This window comes from Botrytis byssoidea (assembly GCF_014898295.1).
Source record: "Botrytis byssoidea strain MUCL 94 chromosome Unknown BBYS_025, whole genome shotgun sequence".
Taxonomy (NCBI): Eukaryota; Fungi; Ascomycota; class Leotiomycetes; order Helotiales; family Sclerotiniaceae; genus Botrytis; species Botrytis byssoidea.
The window spans coordinates 174,231-190,498 of NW_024065866.1; the positions used below are offsets into that span (position 1 = coordinate 174,231).

The 16,268-nt window shown below is 43.8% G+C and overlaps 7 protein-coding genes across 7 annotated transcripts; 4 read left to right on the forward strand and 3 right to left on the reverse strand.

The window, feature by feature from the left end:
• Nucleotides 1-464: 464 nt before the first annotated feature.
• On the forward strand, nucleotides 465-2,421 carry EAE97_010003 (uncharacterized protein; the record flags this gene model as incomplete). The annotated part of the gene is made up of 6 exons (XM_038880518.1): nucleotides 465-672; nucleotides 725-857; nucleotides 904-1,092; nucleotides 1,150-1,414; nucleotides 1,467-2,161; nucleotides 2,412-2,421. 6 exons carry the CDS (start codon nucleotides 465-467, stop codon nucleotides 2,419-2,421), a joined length of 1,500 nt encoding a protein of 499 aa, XP_038728564.1.
• Nucleotides 2,422-3,779: 1,358 nt separating this feature from the next.
• On the reverse strand, nucleotides 3,780-4,443 carry EAE97_010004 (uncharacterized protein; the record flags this gene model as incomplete). Its single annotated transcript, XM_038880519.1, has 2 exons — nucleotides 3,780-3,949; nucleotides 4,065-4,443. The coding sequence occupies 2 exons, from the start codon at nucleotides 4,441-4,443 to the stop codon at nucleotides 3,810-3,812; spliced, it is 519 nt and encodes a 172-aa protein (XP_038728565.1). The 3' UTR covers nucleotides 3,780-3,809.
• A 1,557-nt stretch (nucleotides 4,444-6,000) lies between these two features.
• Nucleotides 6,001-8,085, reverse strand: EAE97_010005 (uncharacterized protein; the record flags this gene model as incomplete). Its single annotated transcript, XM_038880520.1, has 3 exons — nucleotides 6,001-6,135; nucleotides 6,203-7,867; nucleotides 7,927-8,085. 3 exons carry the CDS (start codon nucleotides 8,083-8,085, stop codon nucleotides 6,001-6,003), a joined length of 1,959 nt encoding a protein of 652 aa, XP_038728566.1.
• A 706-nt stretch (nucleotides 8,086-8,791) lies between these two features.
• EAE97_010006 (uncharacterized protein) lies at nucleotides 8,792-10,146 on the forward strand (the record flags this gene model as incomplete). The annotated part of the gene is made up of 2 exons (XM_038880521.1): nucleotides 8,792-9,096; nucleotides 9,190-10,146. The coding sequence occupies 2 exons, from the start codon at nucleotides 8,792-8,794 to the stop codon at nucleotides 9,779-9,781; spliced, it is 897 nt and encodes a 298-aa protein (XP_038728567.1). The 3' UTR covers nucleotides 9,782-10,146.
• A 504-nt stretch (nucleotides 10,147-10,650) lies between these two features.
• EAE97_010007 (uncharacterized protein) lies at nucleotides 10,651-13,369 on the forward strand. The gene is made up of 5 exons (XM_038880522.1): nucleotides 10,651-11,237; nucleotides 11,291-12,046; nucleotides 12,103-12,242; nucleotides 12,299-12,898; nucleotides 12,949-13,369. Exons 1-5 carry the CDS (start codon nucleotides 10,742-10,744, stop codon nucleotides 13,156-13,158), a joined length of 2,202 nt encoding a protein of 733 aa, XP_038728568.1. The 5' UTR covers nucleotides 10,651-10,741; the 3' UTR covers nucleotides 13,159-13,369.
• Nucleotides 13,370-13,644: 275 nt separating this feature from the next.
• EAE97_010008 (uncharacterized protein) lies at nucleotides 13,645-15,323 on the forward strand (the record flags this gene model as incomplete). Its single annotated transcript, XM_038880523.1, has 5 exons — nucleotides 13,645-13,830; nucleotides 13,921-13,964; nucleotides 14,514-14,590; nucleotides 14,659-14,833; nucleotides 14,885-15,323. The coding sequence occupies exons 1-5, from the start codon at nucleotides 13,750-13,752 to the stop codon at nucleotides 15,321-15,323; spliced, it is 816 nt and encodes a 271-aa protein (XP_038728569.1). The 5' UTR covers nucleotides 13,645-13,749.
• Nucleotides 15,324-15,577: 254 nt separating this feature from the next.
• EAE97_010009 (uncharacterized protein) lies at nucleotides 15,578-16,074 on the reverse strand (the record flags this gene model as incomplete). The annotated part of the gene is made up of 3 exons (XM_038880524.1): nucleotides 15,578-15,887; nucleotides 15,960-15,991; nucleotides 16,051-16,074. The coding sequence occupies 3 exons, from the start codon at nucleotides 16,072-16,074 to the stop codon at nucleotides 15,578-15,580; spliced, it is 366 nt and encodes a 121-aa protein (XP_038728570.1).
• Between the last annotated feature and the right edge of the window lie 194 nt (nucleotides 16,075-16,268).

Genomic DNA, 16,268 nt, shown 5'->3' on the forward strand with positions numbered 1-16,268 from the left:
GGTGAAGTTTGGTAGAAGGTTCGGAAGATTGAGGCTGGCGAGGATGCGTTTGAGCTGTCTTTCACGTAAGGTTACCGTAATTCTCTCGGTAAGCAACTTACCTCGCACGTGCCTAGATATTGGACTTCTGCAGCTCATTAGATTGCTTCGTCAAATCCAATCTCTGATTCGCTTACTGCATCTATCTTCACACTGTGGAGCTGACTCACTACCTAAAGAGTCGAGGTACTGCAGACTGAGTCGAGATGTCTATTCTTATTGGATGTGCTCGCTTTATTGACGATTTCATTCCCGGGTGAGTATCTCGAATGGCGTGCGAACCAGGTAATGGGTCAGATAAGATATGCTGCTGCTGTGTGCCATTAATGTTGTTACAATGTAGGACTTTACACTTTGTAAATCATATGTGTTCACTCCCAGCTGTGATATCGATATCCTAGCTGGAAGAGTTTATTGTGATCAATATGATATTCGAATATGGAGTGTCATCTATGACGCTTTTTGTCATTGTAGCATGTATCACATCATCTACAATTTTTTGGCGAATCTTCTTCAAGAAACCACGATATCCATTTCCACCAAGTCCTCCAGGAGAACCGATATTAGGACATATCCGATTAGTTCCCACGGACGATCCGCATTTGTACTATCAAAGGTTGTCGCAACAATACAGTAAGTAGACTATATCTAACATATTCTCTTCGATATTCTGACATACCAAAAGATACAGATATACTATATTTCAAACAATTTCTTACTCCAGTTGTGGTTTTAAATACCGTCGAAGCTGCCGATGAACTTCTTTCTAGGAGAGGAGCTAATTATTGTGACCGACCACGATTTGTTCTCTTTGAGGTGTAAGTGATATTTTGTCTATTAAGCTTACATTGCTGATTGGAGCAGTATGGGATGGGGTAGAACTTTGACATTTCTTCCATGGGGATCACGTTTCAAAGCACACAGAACACATTTACAGACAGCGTTTACAAAGACTAGTGTCGTACGGTATCGAGAAGTGCAAGAATATGAAGCACGTCAGGCTCTTTATACTATTACTCAGCGGCCTGATGACTGGGAAACTGCTTTAAGGAGGTAGAGTTATCAAAGTAGTATCTCAGCTTCTTTAACAATCATGCTTACTTTCGACAGGTTTGCTTCTGCCATTGTCTTGAGAGTAGCATTTGGAATCACTCTGAAGAGTGATGATGACGAATACATCAAACTTGCAGCGGATGCAATCAATGCTACGGGAAATGGTGGGTCCCCAGGAGCTACTGTCATTGATTATTTTCCCTTCCTCGGCAATCTTCCTCACTGGCTTGTTCCTTCGAAAGCCATCACACATGCGAAGAATTGGGGATCCGCGATCAAACGTCTTCATGATGTCCCATTTGCTGCTGCACGCAAGGACTTTGTATGTTGTTATACCCTTTGTGACATTATCGATCATTCCTAAATCGTGACAGAATGAAGGCGTAGCTCACAATTCTTCCTATGTATACCCTCTGCTTGAAATATATAAGGAAAACGAGTCTCGCAATTTGCCAAATGAATTTGCCATGGAAGATATCAATGGTTCCGCTGCCGCTATCTTTATCGCAGGTTCAGACACTACTTTCGCAACGACTTTAGTGGGAATTTTGAATTTATTGCTCAATCCTACTATATTCCACAAAGCAAGAAGTCTGCTCGATCAAACTATCGGACTAGATCGTCTTCCTTCATTGAAAGATAGAGAACATCCAGACCTTCTCTACATTGAGTATATTGTTCAAGAAATAGTTAGATGGCGACCCCTATCTCCTCTGGGCGTCCCACACAAGAGTCTCAAGGATGACATTTACAACGGAATGTTTATTCCCCAGGGCACGAATGTATTTTTCAACACATGGGCCATGAGTCGCGATGAGTCGGTGTACCAAAATCCCGATTTGTTTAACCCCGATCGATATCTCCCAGTCGCACACGGTGGAGCTGGCGAACCATTCCTCAAAGGCCCGTTTGGGTTTGGACGGAGAATCTGCGTGGGTCGTCATCTGGCATTGGCGAGTGTGTGGATTGTGTTGGCGACTTTGATCTCTACGGTTGATATTGCGAAGGCGGTGGATGGGAATGGAGAGGATATTGAGCCGGTGGTGGGCTTCACAACGGGGTTGTCGAGGTATGAAATCCTTTTTTTCTGTCTTTTTTTTTCTTTCAAATACGAACTATCTTGTGTTTGGGAGAGTGTCTGCTTACTAGTCATTGTTGTTGTTGGTTTAGCCATCCTCTGCATTTCGACTGCAAATTTACTTCTCGATCGAAGAGCATGGAAGGGTTGTTGGATTCTTCTTTGTTGTAAATCATATTGATGTAAACACATCTGGATTTTGGTAAGATTACATCAACAACACAATAGCTAAGTTTAACAGTGGGTATTAACAGATACATAGACTACCTATTGTTGTGACTGTAGTTGTAGTTACATAACATAACGCACACAAGTGTTCGCATACCTCCCTCCACCTCTATTATTATCTAGATCCTAAATTGCAGATCGTAGTTTAGATAATAGAGAATCTCACTGCGAAATTCAAATTTGTATCGGAAAATTGGATTGAGTTGAATTGAAGACAAGTATACGATTATGCGGTAATGGTGATGGTAAATATACTGGTACTCGTGGCTTGGATTTCTGGGAATGCTTTTATGTATCTATTGAGGAATTTTCGCGTTTTTTCGGGCTCGAGGAGAGAGAATTGGGATGGGGAGGGGAGAGGTTGAATTGGGAGGGTTATAGAATTGTTAAGTTTAGAGTCGAGTTTGCGGCCATTGGAGATGTGGTTGAGTGTATTAACTGCTTGTTTGGATGTCGTTCTACGTCCAAAAAAGTATGTTTGATTTCTACATTCGGTCTGGAATCTTATCGCGAGACCCGTGGATATTATAGTAATTCCGGGTTCTGGAGAATGAGGGAAGATAAGTTAAATGTAGTAGTAGTTGGTGACGAGGAGCTAAAGAGATCTTTGACGTCGAGTGGTTGTATAGTAATAGTGAGTGTATTCTATGTCGAGCAAAGCGGATGTATGGATATCATGATTTTGATATGAATAAAATTCCGCTCTGTTCTGCTTGAAGATTTTCGGTGCGCTCTCTTATTTTCGATATGTTTAGATGAGAAAAGATATAGCGATCTAGTATTATAATAGTGTAGGTTCTGGGAGAGTGGGCTCGCTCGGCTAGAGTGAGTCTGAGAGGATTGTGTTTGTATCTCGACTATGGATAGCTTTTTCTTCCGGTCTAGTGAATCTTATTTTGGGGAGATTGATCATTGTAGGGACCTATGATTTTTAGATTAGAGGGGAGAAGAATAGAGAAGATTAGATTGTGTGAGTGAGCTACATGAAATGGATTGAGAAGCAACAAGTCCCGCATCACGCACGATACTCATGATCATTCATGGCTCGCTTGACTGACTATTGCGCTTTATTTCCTAATGCAGAAATGACGATGGAGAAGAAGCATTCACTGGATGGTTTATGCGAAATTCATGGAGATGGGAAGTGAGTGACACAACTCATGATTTTTGAATGAGATTTGCGGATTGGATCTTACATGTTCAATATTCTAGATCCTCTATATACCTTTTGCATCTACTTCGAACTTAGGTATTTAGCCAATGGACTAATCTCATATTCTCTATTCCTAATATAGGTCATCTATCTTACCAAAGATTAACCATCCCAAAAACGGTTCATGAACTTCATTTCTTCGTTCTATCATTGATCATCCCGTATACATCCTACACACATGCAGACCTACCAGCTACGTCAGGCGCAATTATTACGATCCTCCTTGCAATACACAGCTTGCAACTGAATCGCATAACAACCACTTGGAATTGTCGCTCCGGCCGTCGCATAAAAGACTCCAATAACGCCTGTGCTATAATCTGTGTTTGCCACACAAGCTAGATGATCATTACGCATTAGCAATCCGTCCATCACTCTCCAGACACATCACCAAATCCTCTCACGAAAAAGGGAAAAGGAAAAAAGAAAAGAAAAAAAAACCCCCCCCCATACCATAAAAAGCCCCCGCGCCATTAACCAACAAATTCCCACTCTTATCCAAACTATAGCCCTTCTGCGGAGTCGCCCACACATCGAGCTGAACCCAGCTGCCTGCGGCGCCGTGGATAAAATACGCGGGGATAGCATCGTCGGATGGATCCATGCCGATGAATGAGAGGACGCCGTTGGTGATGGTTCCGCCGACGGGAAGAGTCTGGAGGGGTTGGAGCCCCGCGACGAGAGTTCCTGATACGGAGCCGACGGAGCCGAAATGTACGTTGTTGTAGGGGGTGTAGGTGGATTTGGAGAGGAGGGAGAATTTGGCGGTGGTGGCGGCGGTGTTGAGAGGGGGGAGGGTGGCGAGGGGGAGGAGGGCGTGGGGGAATTTCATGGTTGTGGTTGGGGTTGGGGTTGTGGTTGTAGGTTGAAGGGTTCTGGTACGGGGTTGATTGGTTGAGGTGGTGATTGGATGCTGGATGCTGGATGTAGGATAGATAGATAATAACTAGCAATCAGAAAGTCGGGATACACTCAAAAAAATAGACAATCCATCTCCTTTATAAGTATAAAAGCCACCTTCCCCATCTCAGCATCCAGCAATCTGCACTTGCAGGCTTGCAACAGCATGAAAACTTCAATAGCATCCTCACCCTCATCTCATCCCAGCCCGTCTTCTTCCATCCCATCACCAATTTTCCACAAATAAAGAACTGATGTTCTTCATCGCCAAGAGAGGAGAAACGCACAGTAATCATGTATCGTAAATCCTTCATCTCATCTCCATCTCCATCCTAGAGCCTTTCACAAATCTGTTGTAAATACATACACACGGACATACGTACGTATGTACGCTGACCATCAGCACATTTCCCCCTCCCGCCTCCTCACCCATCCCTTCCGCCCAAAACATGCAGACAAACAAGCAAGAGATCCAGCAGTCCACCGCCCAAGCTTGGCACCCGGGAGGAAGCCGCCCGAGAACCGGACCCATATATCCAGATCTTCTGCCCTGCCCTGTCCAGAACCTCCCTAATCGAGCTAGATTCTAATCAATCACGCACGCGAGAATGCGAGCATCCGGGGTACGTACCATACCATACCATACCATACACAGTACCTGCCGACTAAACATGCACATTCCCGAACCACACCAACATACATACATACATACATACGTCCGTACATACGTCCGTACGCTGAAGAAAAGTTTTCCTCATCCACCCAAGCCACCCACCCTCACTCCCTCACACCCTGAAGAATGGACACGGACCGACCCAGGCCCAGACCTTGAAAATCTATCTATCTGTCTATCCATCTATCTATCTCTCGATGCCAAGAATGCAAGTCTACAATCAGCATAAGAGATGCAGACGATGTGCATTAGCGAGGAAGCTCGTATTGGAGACCTCGTGCGTGCATGCGTGTTCGCTTCGGAGATCATTTCTGCAAGACAAGTGTGTATCTCGGATGCCAAGATTCGGCGGTTAGTCAGCTTGGTCGGAGGGATTCTGGACTTCCTTTTGGTGATGGGTTTGGGATGGGGAGATGTAAGATGTGGGATGCGAGGAGTGGAGCTACTCTGAGGAAGTATTGAGCGTTGCTGATTCGGGTGCAGAGGTTACCGCTCGTGAAAGTTAGCACCGTGCTGGCAGGGGAAAGTCTTTGATTTTTCGCTGTGAACAAGTGATTCTATTATTTCTGTGATTCCCCCCTCGTTTATATCATTTAATTAGGTAATTAACTAGGTGTTTTAATAGGGGAATAGATATAGTACAAAAGTTACGAAAGCTAACCGCCACCATTCATACATTTTTCACATATACAATTATACACACAATATATCATCCACTCCTCATTAACCCTAACTTCTCGCTTCCTTTCCATGTAAAAGGTGAAGTACCCCCAAACGCCACCCTCATGCATTACTATCTCCAAATCATTTCAATCATTACCCATGTTGCCCAGTAACCGGGTTTTTGCTATCGTATTTGTCCAACTCACTTCCATCCCCAGAGTACCCTATCCTATCTCGATTGTCATCGATGATACGGGCGTATTCTATTAGAAGTCTAAAGAGATAGATCTGTTCCGAGGCTGAATCAGCACAACCCATTCACGATGTCTATAATTTAATTCGGGAATAAACTCACCTCAATATCCTCCTTTCTCAAAACCTTGTTGGCCCATTCGCTTCCCTGTCTCCCCAACTTTCTTGCTTCGAAATCATGTCTTTGTACATACGGCTTTCCATCTCTTCCTTTCGAGTCTGCATCTCCTAATCCAATGAAATACGTAAGGATACTGTAAAACTCATCATACCGATTATCCAGCGGGACAAAATGTCTCCATTGAAATAAGCGACTGTCGTGCCATTCCCTGAAGATAGTGCTTTTGATACCCAAACCCTTACTTTTGAGAAATGCATGCCAACGTCCGGAGAATGAATGTCCGTCAACATCGATGAGATATTTACTTTTAAACTGGTCGGTAAGTTCTACAGATGGCTTGTAGGTCCAGACATCATCGTAGAAGCTACAGTTTGGTACACAGGAAGCAGGTTCCGTGAATCCAGCATCCGTGTGTTTAGTGGCGAATTCGCTAGGTTGGAAGTGATCATAAGGTTTATATGTACCAGGAGTATGGGGGTCCATGGCCATGATATTCACATTGGTATCTTTCATAACGGTGCCATTGGTAAGTAGAACTAATCTTTGACGATGCATTCTCTTCCAAGTCTCTGCAGTGTTCGTTCCACCAGAAGTGACACCTCTCCAAATCATGTTGTCCGCCTTATCGTCCCATCCAACATCACCTGCTGGGTTGTAGGCGTATCGAGCATCGTCATACTCGTAGTATTTATTTGCAGGGAATAGAATATCATTGTTGATATTGACTTTACATTCTCCAAACACGGGTAATGGCAGCTTACTGGCCGTTACCGTACTGCTTGCATATAGAAATCCATGTAAATCTTGAATTTCAGGACCGACTGTACAAAGATCCGAAGAAAGGTTAAAATTTGTAATAAATCCTCCGTCTGGACTTTTATAGGTGGCTTCTGCGTCAGATTTAGACATTGAGTCTCTGGCATGAGATTCCGGAGGGCAGGCTTCTCTTGCAATCAACATATATTGTCGACCAGGTGCTCTAAACCACTCTGGGTCCTTCAACAAAGGTTCGGTCTCACCATCTCGAAGAAGAGTTGCCCCCTTTTGCCACAATCCAGACATATTTGTAGTGAATTCGGCTATAGCTTCTGGCAACATAATTCTGCTAGCCGTTTCGTTAGCAAGGAGAGCTTGAAGATCATCCCATGGTATTGCTAGACGTGGCTGATCTAGCCTGTTCATGGCAATATCCATGTCCGGCAAAAACTTGACGAAGGGTTCAATCATTTCTTTCATAGTTTCTGCTCTCCAGTTTTCGTTGCTCAACTTCCAAACTTTCCCAGATCGTATGTGAATCCCAGAAATGCCATCATCGTGATTGGCATGAAGATGCGCTGCCTGGGATCGAATGATCGCGGGATCGACTCCCCAGAATGGCCGTAGATCATCCATAACTTGTTCAAAGTCGTCGATATTGTAAACGTTCTTGTCTCGAGCATATTTATACCAATCCCTGAATTTTGGCGGCGGGTGCCTTCCATATTTCTTTCTATACTTTGACACAGTTTCCTTGAAAGTTTTGGATCTGCTTTCATCGTATATTCGAAATGCTTCATCCGCTTCTTTCATAAGCGCAGCTATGGGATGTTGGTCTGCAATGTCACCCACCACTTCTTGGTCTTGATGCGACGTCGGCGACTTTGAGGACTATACAAAATTCAAGATTAATAGGCAAACACGGGTCAAGAGGCGAAGACAGTACTCACATCTGAATCAGGCTTGTTTTTCAAACCTGGTAGAGGGATCTTCTTCACTTTTGATCGCACATCCGCACCAGAGAGCATGGAAAGATTGAAAAGAAGTATTACAAGGCCAGTAATGGCTAGGAAGAGAAAAAACCGACGCTGCCCGCGATCAAGTCCCATGATGCCGGCTTGACGTATTCACTCCCTCAGCTATATCGTCTTTTTATAAAATTATGCGCGCATGCGAGTGAGTGTTGGAAAGGAAGATTCTTTGGTGTCATAAAAGAGCTCGGGATGATAGTAGCATTGAACAGTCCATTAGGAGAAGATCGTGTATACTGTATAGTGTGGTTTTGTAACTTGTAACTTGTAGATGGTATTGGGTTACAACATAAAGAAGTCAAGTTGTCGGTTCCTTTTTTTTGTCGAATTGCTAAGGTTATCATGTATGATGGATTGAGTAGGTTGGCCTGTTGGTTGGTCTATCCTGTATTCTGCAGCTACCTACTCCGTCCCTGGGGATTGTATTGTCTGATAAGGTTCTTTTCTGCCCCTAGTCTGATCTACAGAGGATTAAAAGTGGAAAATCTAGTTCATTACTGCCTAGGAACGCTGGAAGAAGCTTTAAATTACGGAGCTTTTCTCTATATTCAGGCTATATGCAAGGATTCTAGAAGCCTAGAACTTCACTAAAGTCCCCGGGGAAACAAAAACCCCGAGAAAACAATCAAGCATTCAACATCATTAAAGCGGCAGCGGTTTTTAGATAACCAAGTAAACCAATCAGCAAACAGATCAACAATTTTAATTCTGAACCTCTTTGTGAGGCTCAATATTCACAAAGACCTCTCAATTTACCCCCTCTTGCCCCCTCCTTCAACACAATATGCCTCCACGATTACCAGCGCTAACTTCTTATTGTCGCTCGGCGCCAACTTTGGCCACACCTTTGGCTGCATTCCTTGCACCGTTGATGCAAACCCGGAACGCCTCGATCCTTTCATCTTTGTCGGACAACTCTGGGGCATATAATAAACGTATACGAAGAGGTCGAGGTCCATCTTCGGGAAAGGGAAAGACATCAGGACGTGGTCATAAGGGTCAGAAGCAGCATGGAAAAGTACCAGCACGATTTCAAGGTGGTCAAACACCACAAGATGTTGTTCATGGTGTGAGAGGATTTGAGAATCAGTATGAATTCCAAAGTTTTACTACGCTCAATTGAGATTCAAATTGTCTATTTGAGAGATCTTCATGTCGAACTATGGCTAATAAACCTATCAGTTTCTCCGTTGATATGTCCCCAATAAATCTTAATCGCATACAAGAATGGATTGATCAAGGTCGGCTTGATCCCACACGGCCCATCACTTTGAAGGAATTGGCCGATTCTCGATGTTTACACGGAGTAAAGGATGGAGTAAAGCTCTTAGCGAGAGGAAAGGAGGAGTTGAAGACGCCTATTAATATTCTGGTATCTCGCGCTTCGGCGACGGCAATCGAGGCAGTGGAGGCGCTTGGAGGAACAGTCACAACTAGATTCTATACAAAACCAGCGATCAAGAGACTTTTAGCGGGGGAATCTGTCTCTAGTTCCGTTCCACTCTCAGCAATCGACGCCCAATTAGTTAGCGACTCTCCAATCCTCACAGCCGCCGCCGCTGCTTCACCATTCTCGTACCGTCTGCCAGATCCCACAAGTCGTAAAGACATCGAATACTATAGAGATCCGGCGCACAGGGGCTACCTAAGTCATACCGTCGAGGAGGGACAAGGACCAAGTTTGTTCTTTAGGGCTCCACGAACTGGAAATTTCCAAAAGAAATCGAAGAAGACAGGTACAGGTGCTGCAGCGAGTGCCAACAGGATATGGTAAATGGTAAATGTTGCCATTGTATGTTAAATATAAGGAATGGCTATGACGTATTCCGATATGGATCGAGCAAGATTTTTGCAAGATTTTTGGTGACAATACGCCATTCTTTGAATCATCTCCAAAGAGCTGAAGGCAAAAGATGTTGTTGATTCATTCCGACTATGGCAATCTTCTTATCCCTCAATGAGTGTATCACACTCTGAATTGTCGAGGACGAAACATAGAGCCAGGTGCTCGAGTCTCATCCTGCACTGGTATGGTTTAAAGCTTTACAGCTAGGTCGTATTTTATCACGAAATAAAAGTTTACATGTGTAATGAACCCTCAAATACTACCCTGCACCCGCAGACCGAATATAATAGTGATCGAGCATCAAACGTTTTGTGTAAGGATAATTTGTAGTCCTATAATTGCTCATCCTGCAGCCTACTCTTGGATCTAAGGATATCCGATCCCTAATCTCACAATGATTAGATCTGATATTTCCGTCCACCGAGGCTTATTAACGGCGAGAAACTTAAGTATCGAAAATACTAACACCAGGATCTTGTATTTATATTAAAGGGGGCCTATATGTTTAGATGACATCGTTCATTGTGAATACGGAAACGTGACTTATATCATACATAGATGATGATATTAATGAATATTGAGTATTTCATAACATCTAGTAAATCATACTAAGATAATTCTAAATATCACCAAGATCCCAAATCGATTTCTCAATTTGAGTTTCCTATCACTTGGATCCATACCTCCTCCACAGTCCCACCTAGGTAGTGTACTAAAATATGCGCGGTTACATGGTGAGAAGGCATGTCCAAGCTTTCCCGCGTCTAGAGCTTCCAAGCTTCCAAAATATCCAAAACAATTATCTATGATAACGACGTTACGTTACAAAATTACTCCATTCTGTCGTACTGTACATGATTATACATCCTAGAGGATATTAGGAATATAATGTCTCTATTCGGAGATGACGACGAGCCTGTTGGCGCAACAATTCCGTCAAAGTCGCGATTATCCCTCTTCGACGACGAGCCAAGTTCAACCCCAGGATCCAAATCTTCACTATTCGCAGATGATGACGACGTCGCGGGAGGCTCGCCATGGGGTACATCACTGCCAAAGAAGCTAGACCGAGGAGCTTTACTAAAGACTCTTCTTCCTACATCCGATGTGCCCGAGAGTTATATTGACATCTTTGATGACATACTCAAGGATGGCAATGAATCCAATGGGAAACTTAGTAGGACCGGCGTGACAAAACTTCTAGATGCTGCAGATTTGGGTCCCGAGAAGTCGAGTTGGATCATGAAAATTATTGCCCCTAGTTCACAACCACAAGATCTAGAACGGAGCGAGGTCAATGTACTATTGGCTTTGATTGGGTTGGCTCAGGAAGAAGAGGATGTCCATGAAGTTACACTTGATGGTGTAGATGAGCGACGAAGGAGTCAGTGTCTTTTAATATTCACTTTCGTTTGTTCTAATCTGATAAATGCGTAGATCTCCCAGTGCCCAAGCTTGCAAGCTTGACAAACTTAACAACCGCAAACTTAGAATCCTCTGCGACCGATGAATCAACTGCGAGGCCTACTCAGCGACCTGCAACCCCACCACCTGTGCCATCCATACATAACTCATTGTCCCCCCCACAATCTAGAATGTTACGAAAAGACTCCCTGGAATTTCCCGAGGCTGATCCATGGGGAAGCCCAGCCCTTCACAAAGGCCATAATCATGCTAGTCCCAGACCGAATGGGGCCCCGACAAACGGAGCACGCGAACCCGTGAGAACTGTAAGTGGCTTCACAAATACTTCTACAGGACCATCAAATGAAGATCAACGTCAGCAGCCTAGAAGTGCTCCTTTAGAGCCTGCGAGTGGAGGATGGGGCTCCTTTGATGCGAATCCAAATTTTAACAACTCAGCAACGCCACCAGTTGGCGGTAGTGGTGGATTCGGTGGCGATGGTGGCGATGGTGGAGAAGGGGAACGGCCAGAGGAAGCTGCTCCGCAAGCCCGCACATTTGGCGGTGGCCGTGTGACTAGCAATGGAGCAGAAGAGAACATAGTCGTCACTCTGTTAGCTGAGAAAGAGGGCATGTTCTTATTCCAACATCATAACTATCAAGTTTCTTCTGTTCGCAGAGGAAGTAAGGTTGTGAGAAGATATAGTGATTTTGTCTGGTTGTTAGATTGCTTACAAAAGCGATTCCCTTTCAGACAATTACCACTTCTGCCCCCGAAGAGAGTTGCAGGTATGTATGACTTGCCCACCAAATCAATCTTCATTGCTGACCCGAGGGGTTCTTAGTAAATGGAAATCATCTGGCTGCAGAAAGCTCATTTATGGAGAAACGCAGAAGAGGATTAGCACGATTTTCCAATGCACTTGTCCGACACCCTGTTCTTAGTCAAGAGCAATTGGTCATAATGTTTCTGACTGTTCCAACAGTAAGTTTTCACTTCTCTTACATTTCACATATTGTTACTAAGTATAGGCTAATTAGCATCAGGAGCTTGCTGTTTGGCGCAAGCAGGCTACTATATCTGTCCAGGAGGAATTTGTTGGACGGCCACTACCCCCGGGACTAGAAGACTCTCTCCCCCCTACTCTGAACGATCTCTTCGCCCAGACTCGAACCGGTATTCGACGATCTGCAGAAGCCTATGTTAACATGTGCAATCTTATGGACCGCCTAGCAAAACGCAATGAAGGGCTTGCTGCAGATCATTTACGCATGGCGCTCTGCTTACAGTCGCTCACTGATGTCTCTCAAGACACCTACGCTATCGATACCAATGATGTGCCACTGTTGAACGAGGGTCTTCATTCTACTGCCAAGCATCTTTCCAACAGTCAAAGCATTCTCGAAGACGAGGCCAAGGCCTGGGATCAAGGCGTTCTAGAAGACTTAAAGAAGCAACGAGACTCTCTTGTTAGCATGAGAGATATGTTCGAGCGTCGGGATCGCTATGACAAAGACAATATTCCATATTTAGAACGCAGGATTGAAAACAACGAGAATAAATTAGTGACAATACGATCAAAGCCTGAAAACATGGTTAAGCCAGGAGAAATTGAAAAGGTCACAGAAGCCATTATCAAAGTAAGCTCCAGAACCAGAAATTGAAGCTTACGATAACTAACGTTTCATAGGATAAGGAGTCTATTGTAGCTCAGCATGCACGAGGGATATTTATTAAAGAGTGCATAAGAGATGAGCTCATCTACTTCCAATCGACACAATATAACATCAGTCGACTGAGTCAAGACTGGGCACAAGAACGTGTGAAGTACTCGGAGCTTCAAGCCCATAACTGGAGACAACTGGAAGAGGAGCTCGAGAGCATGCCACTTGGTGATTAGGAGGAACTATATGGCGGCTGCTTTTCATTGCGTTCTTTTCAAAACTCAAATTAGATACCATTAGCAGCATTCAATTTCGGGGGGTTCATTTATTCGAGCGTCTGTCATACTTGTATACATAAATATTGTTTGGGATGGACAGTGATCTAGTGTGTGGGTGAGACCCATGACGGTGATTAGGACCAGTAATAATGATACAAATCAATCATACTAATTCTTGTTTAATTTGAATGATGTCCTTAAGTTTTTTAATGGGTAGGTCTACCACGTTTTAAGAAGAAACCAGCCTCAAGATTATTTCCCCTAATCGTTCCATATACAATACTATATTAATCAAATACCACTTCAAACTTTCGAGTGGACGGCTCTCCTTTTTGTCGCAGCTATCATTCTCGTCTAAGACTCAACCTGAAACAAATATCGCTTATGATAAGCTGTCTTTCTTATCTTAATACAACACCCATAACTTTATTTTTGAGCTAGGCTGCGGGACTAAGGCCGGACCAAACGCCCATGTTCTTAAATTCACAACCCCGCCATCTCCTCCTCTAGACCTTCAATAAACACCAAACATAGAGGAACTTTTTCAAGATGCCTCTAAATCTACCACAACGTTCTATGCTCAATGAGTTCATGCAAATTACCGGGGTTTCGGAAAGAAATGCTCTGAAAGTAAGTAAACTGAGATAAGCCTGTTGCCTTAAGTTCTTCCACCCAAGATGCCAAAACATAAAACATTTACTAATGCATCTTGTTTCGCAGATCCTAAAATCGACGGGATGGAAACTAGAAGCAGCATGTGATAGGTGAGCAAATGTTTTACTTCCTAGAACTCGAGCTGTGGGAACGAATATCGGGAACGAATATCGATAAATGTGGACTACGGTTTGACACACGACACACGATCCCCTTGATATTTGGTATGACTTCGTACTATGATGGCATCCTTAAGAAATGGTCGGGATACGCGGCGCAAGTCAAAACTGTTCTTGTGCATGGAGTTTGATGGGCGAACACACATGAGATGTTAGGAAATACTCAAGCACGCTTGTTTACACTTGCTGTCGGTGGACCCCATCATCGTTGTTATAATTGAGGATTGCCAATTCGGTCGACTATGTTCAGCTCGAAACCCATCATTATTTCACCTTACCATCCCTGGCTTGCTCCAGATATATGCTGTTCAGTTTCATCCACCGCAGTGAGATGTTGCACGGTTTATTCGAAGTCCGTATTCAAGGAAGCAGACGTCTAGTATCATGAGTACGGATACTATGAGTTATCAGTGAACTCGTTGGCCGTCCATGCACCTGCTCGAATTCCCACAATATACACTAATAATCTAATCGTAATAGCTTCTTCCAAGGAAACGGGGCCCCTGCCCAATCGAAAGAAAAAGAATCTTTGTCGAAGCTTTTCGAGAGCTATCGCAGTATGTATCTCGAATAATATCTCTTCAAGGCGGTTGAGCATAGAAGAAGCTGAAAATTGGTGATCTAGCTTCCAATGATGATGTTGACATGGTCGGTGTTGAAGGTACTATGAAGTATTTTGGGGATGATTTGGGCATCAATCTGGAAGGTGTTGAGTTCCTGATTCCCTGCGAGATCATTCAAGTACCTTCAATAGGAGAGATGACCAAGGAGGGCTTTGTCGAGGGATGGAAAAAGTTGGGGTAATGACATCCTCACAATGTTTACCCTCAATTACTGACACTTTTGAACAGCCTTGATACATTGCCCAAGCAAAAGTCATACATCTCAGAGGCCAAAGATTCATTGTCGACTGATGTGGAGTTGTTCAAGAGAGTATACAGACACACCTTTATCTGTGCTCGTGAGAAGGGGCAGAAAGCTCTTTCGTTAGAACTTGCCAGCGTATACTGGGAGCTCTTGTTCAACTCTCCAGGAAAGGAATGGAATACCGCCTCGACCAATTGGATCAAACTCTGGTTGGAGTTCCTCGGGCAGAATTGGAAGAAGAGTGTCAACAAGGATTTATGGAACCAGACATATCAATTTCATGCAAAGACAATGGAGGATGAGAGTCTGAGCTTCTGGACTGAAGATTCAGCATGGCCAAGTGTCATTGATGAATTTGTTGCATGGGTAAAGAAGAACAGGGGAGATTCGGGGGAAGTTGGGGAGACAATGGAGACTGATTGAGAAGGCATGATAAAAACCCAGAAGGGATGCATTTTGATTTCTTTTTACCTGCAGCGAAGCATATTCCTGGTTGCGCAATGGCGTTCTAGGTAGCAGACTGGCGTTTGAAACACCATACAAGAATGTGAGGTGGAAATACCAATCCCTCAATTCCATAATGTAAAGTCAACCTCCATATCCTGGCATGGAAATGTTGATCGCATTTTCCTTCTGACGCCTACTAATACAACACACAAATGACACCATGCTACCACTCATTTCTCCTTTGTATGTTCCTCCATTGTCCAAGGAATAGTCGAACCAATCTTACTCAAACTTTCCAATGTGCCATCTCCCAACTTCACCGAACTGAACTTGATCATCCGTGGATCTAATCCGAGAGTTGTCCGTACGTTATCCTGCGTCTTGCTCGAGGCGTCGTATCTCATGACAAAGTAATGTCCTTCATGGTATTGTGCTTGATGTTTGCGTGTTCGTTTTGGTAGACTCGATACTCCCCAGTTGCGTATGCCGCGGATGGTACCGCCGGATCTGAGTATGAGGGAACCAGCTGTGCGGGCAATTCTGTGGGTGAGGATCCAGTCGTTAGTCTCAATTATTGAGTTGGGTAGGAGGGGAAATTTAAAGGCGATTTACTCTTTAACCTCGACGAGGTTGCCGGGTCGAACCTAGAGATTTGTTAGATTGTGTATTCTCTTGTTATATACAGCATTTGGGAAAGACATACAATTGCGACGAGCTCATACAACATCTTGGTGGCTACATTCAAATTCTGATACTATTGGCATCGACCCAAGATTGTTCAGGAATGAATCCATCGGGGTTTAACCTTAGATTACCCGACTCTAAAAAATAATTTCGAATTGCGATTGTGACGATAAGAAAAACCCCACAATCTATCAATTATTTTTTCTGAGGGGTCGCAAACTGTCTACCAAATTATCT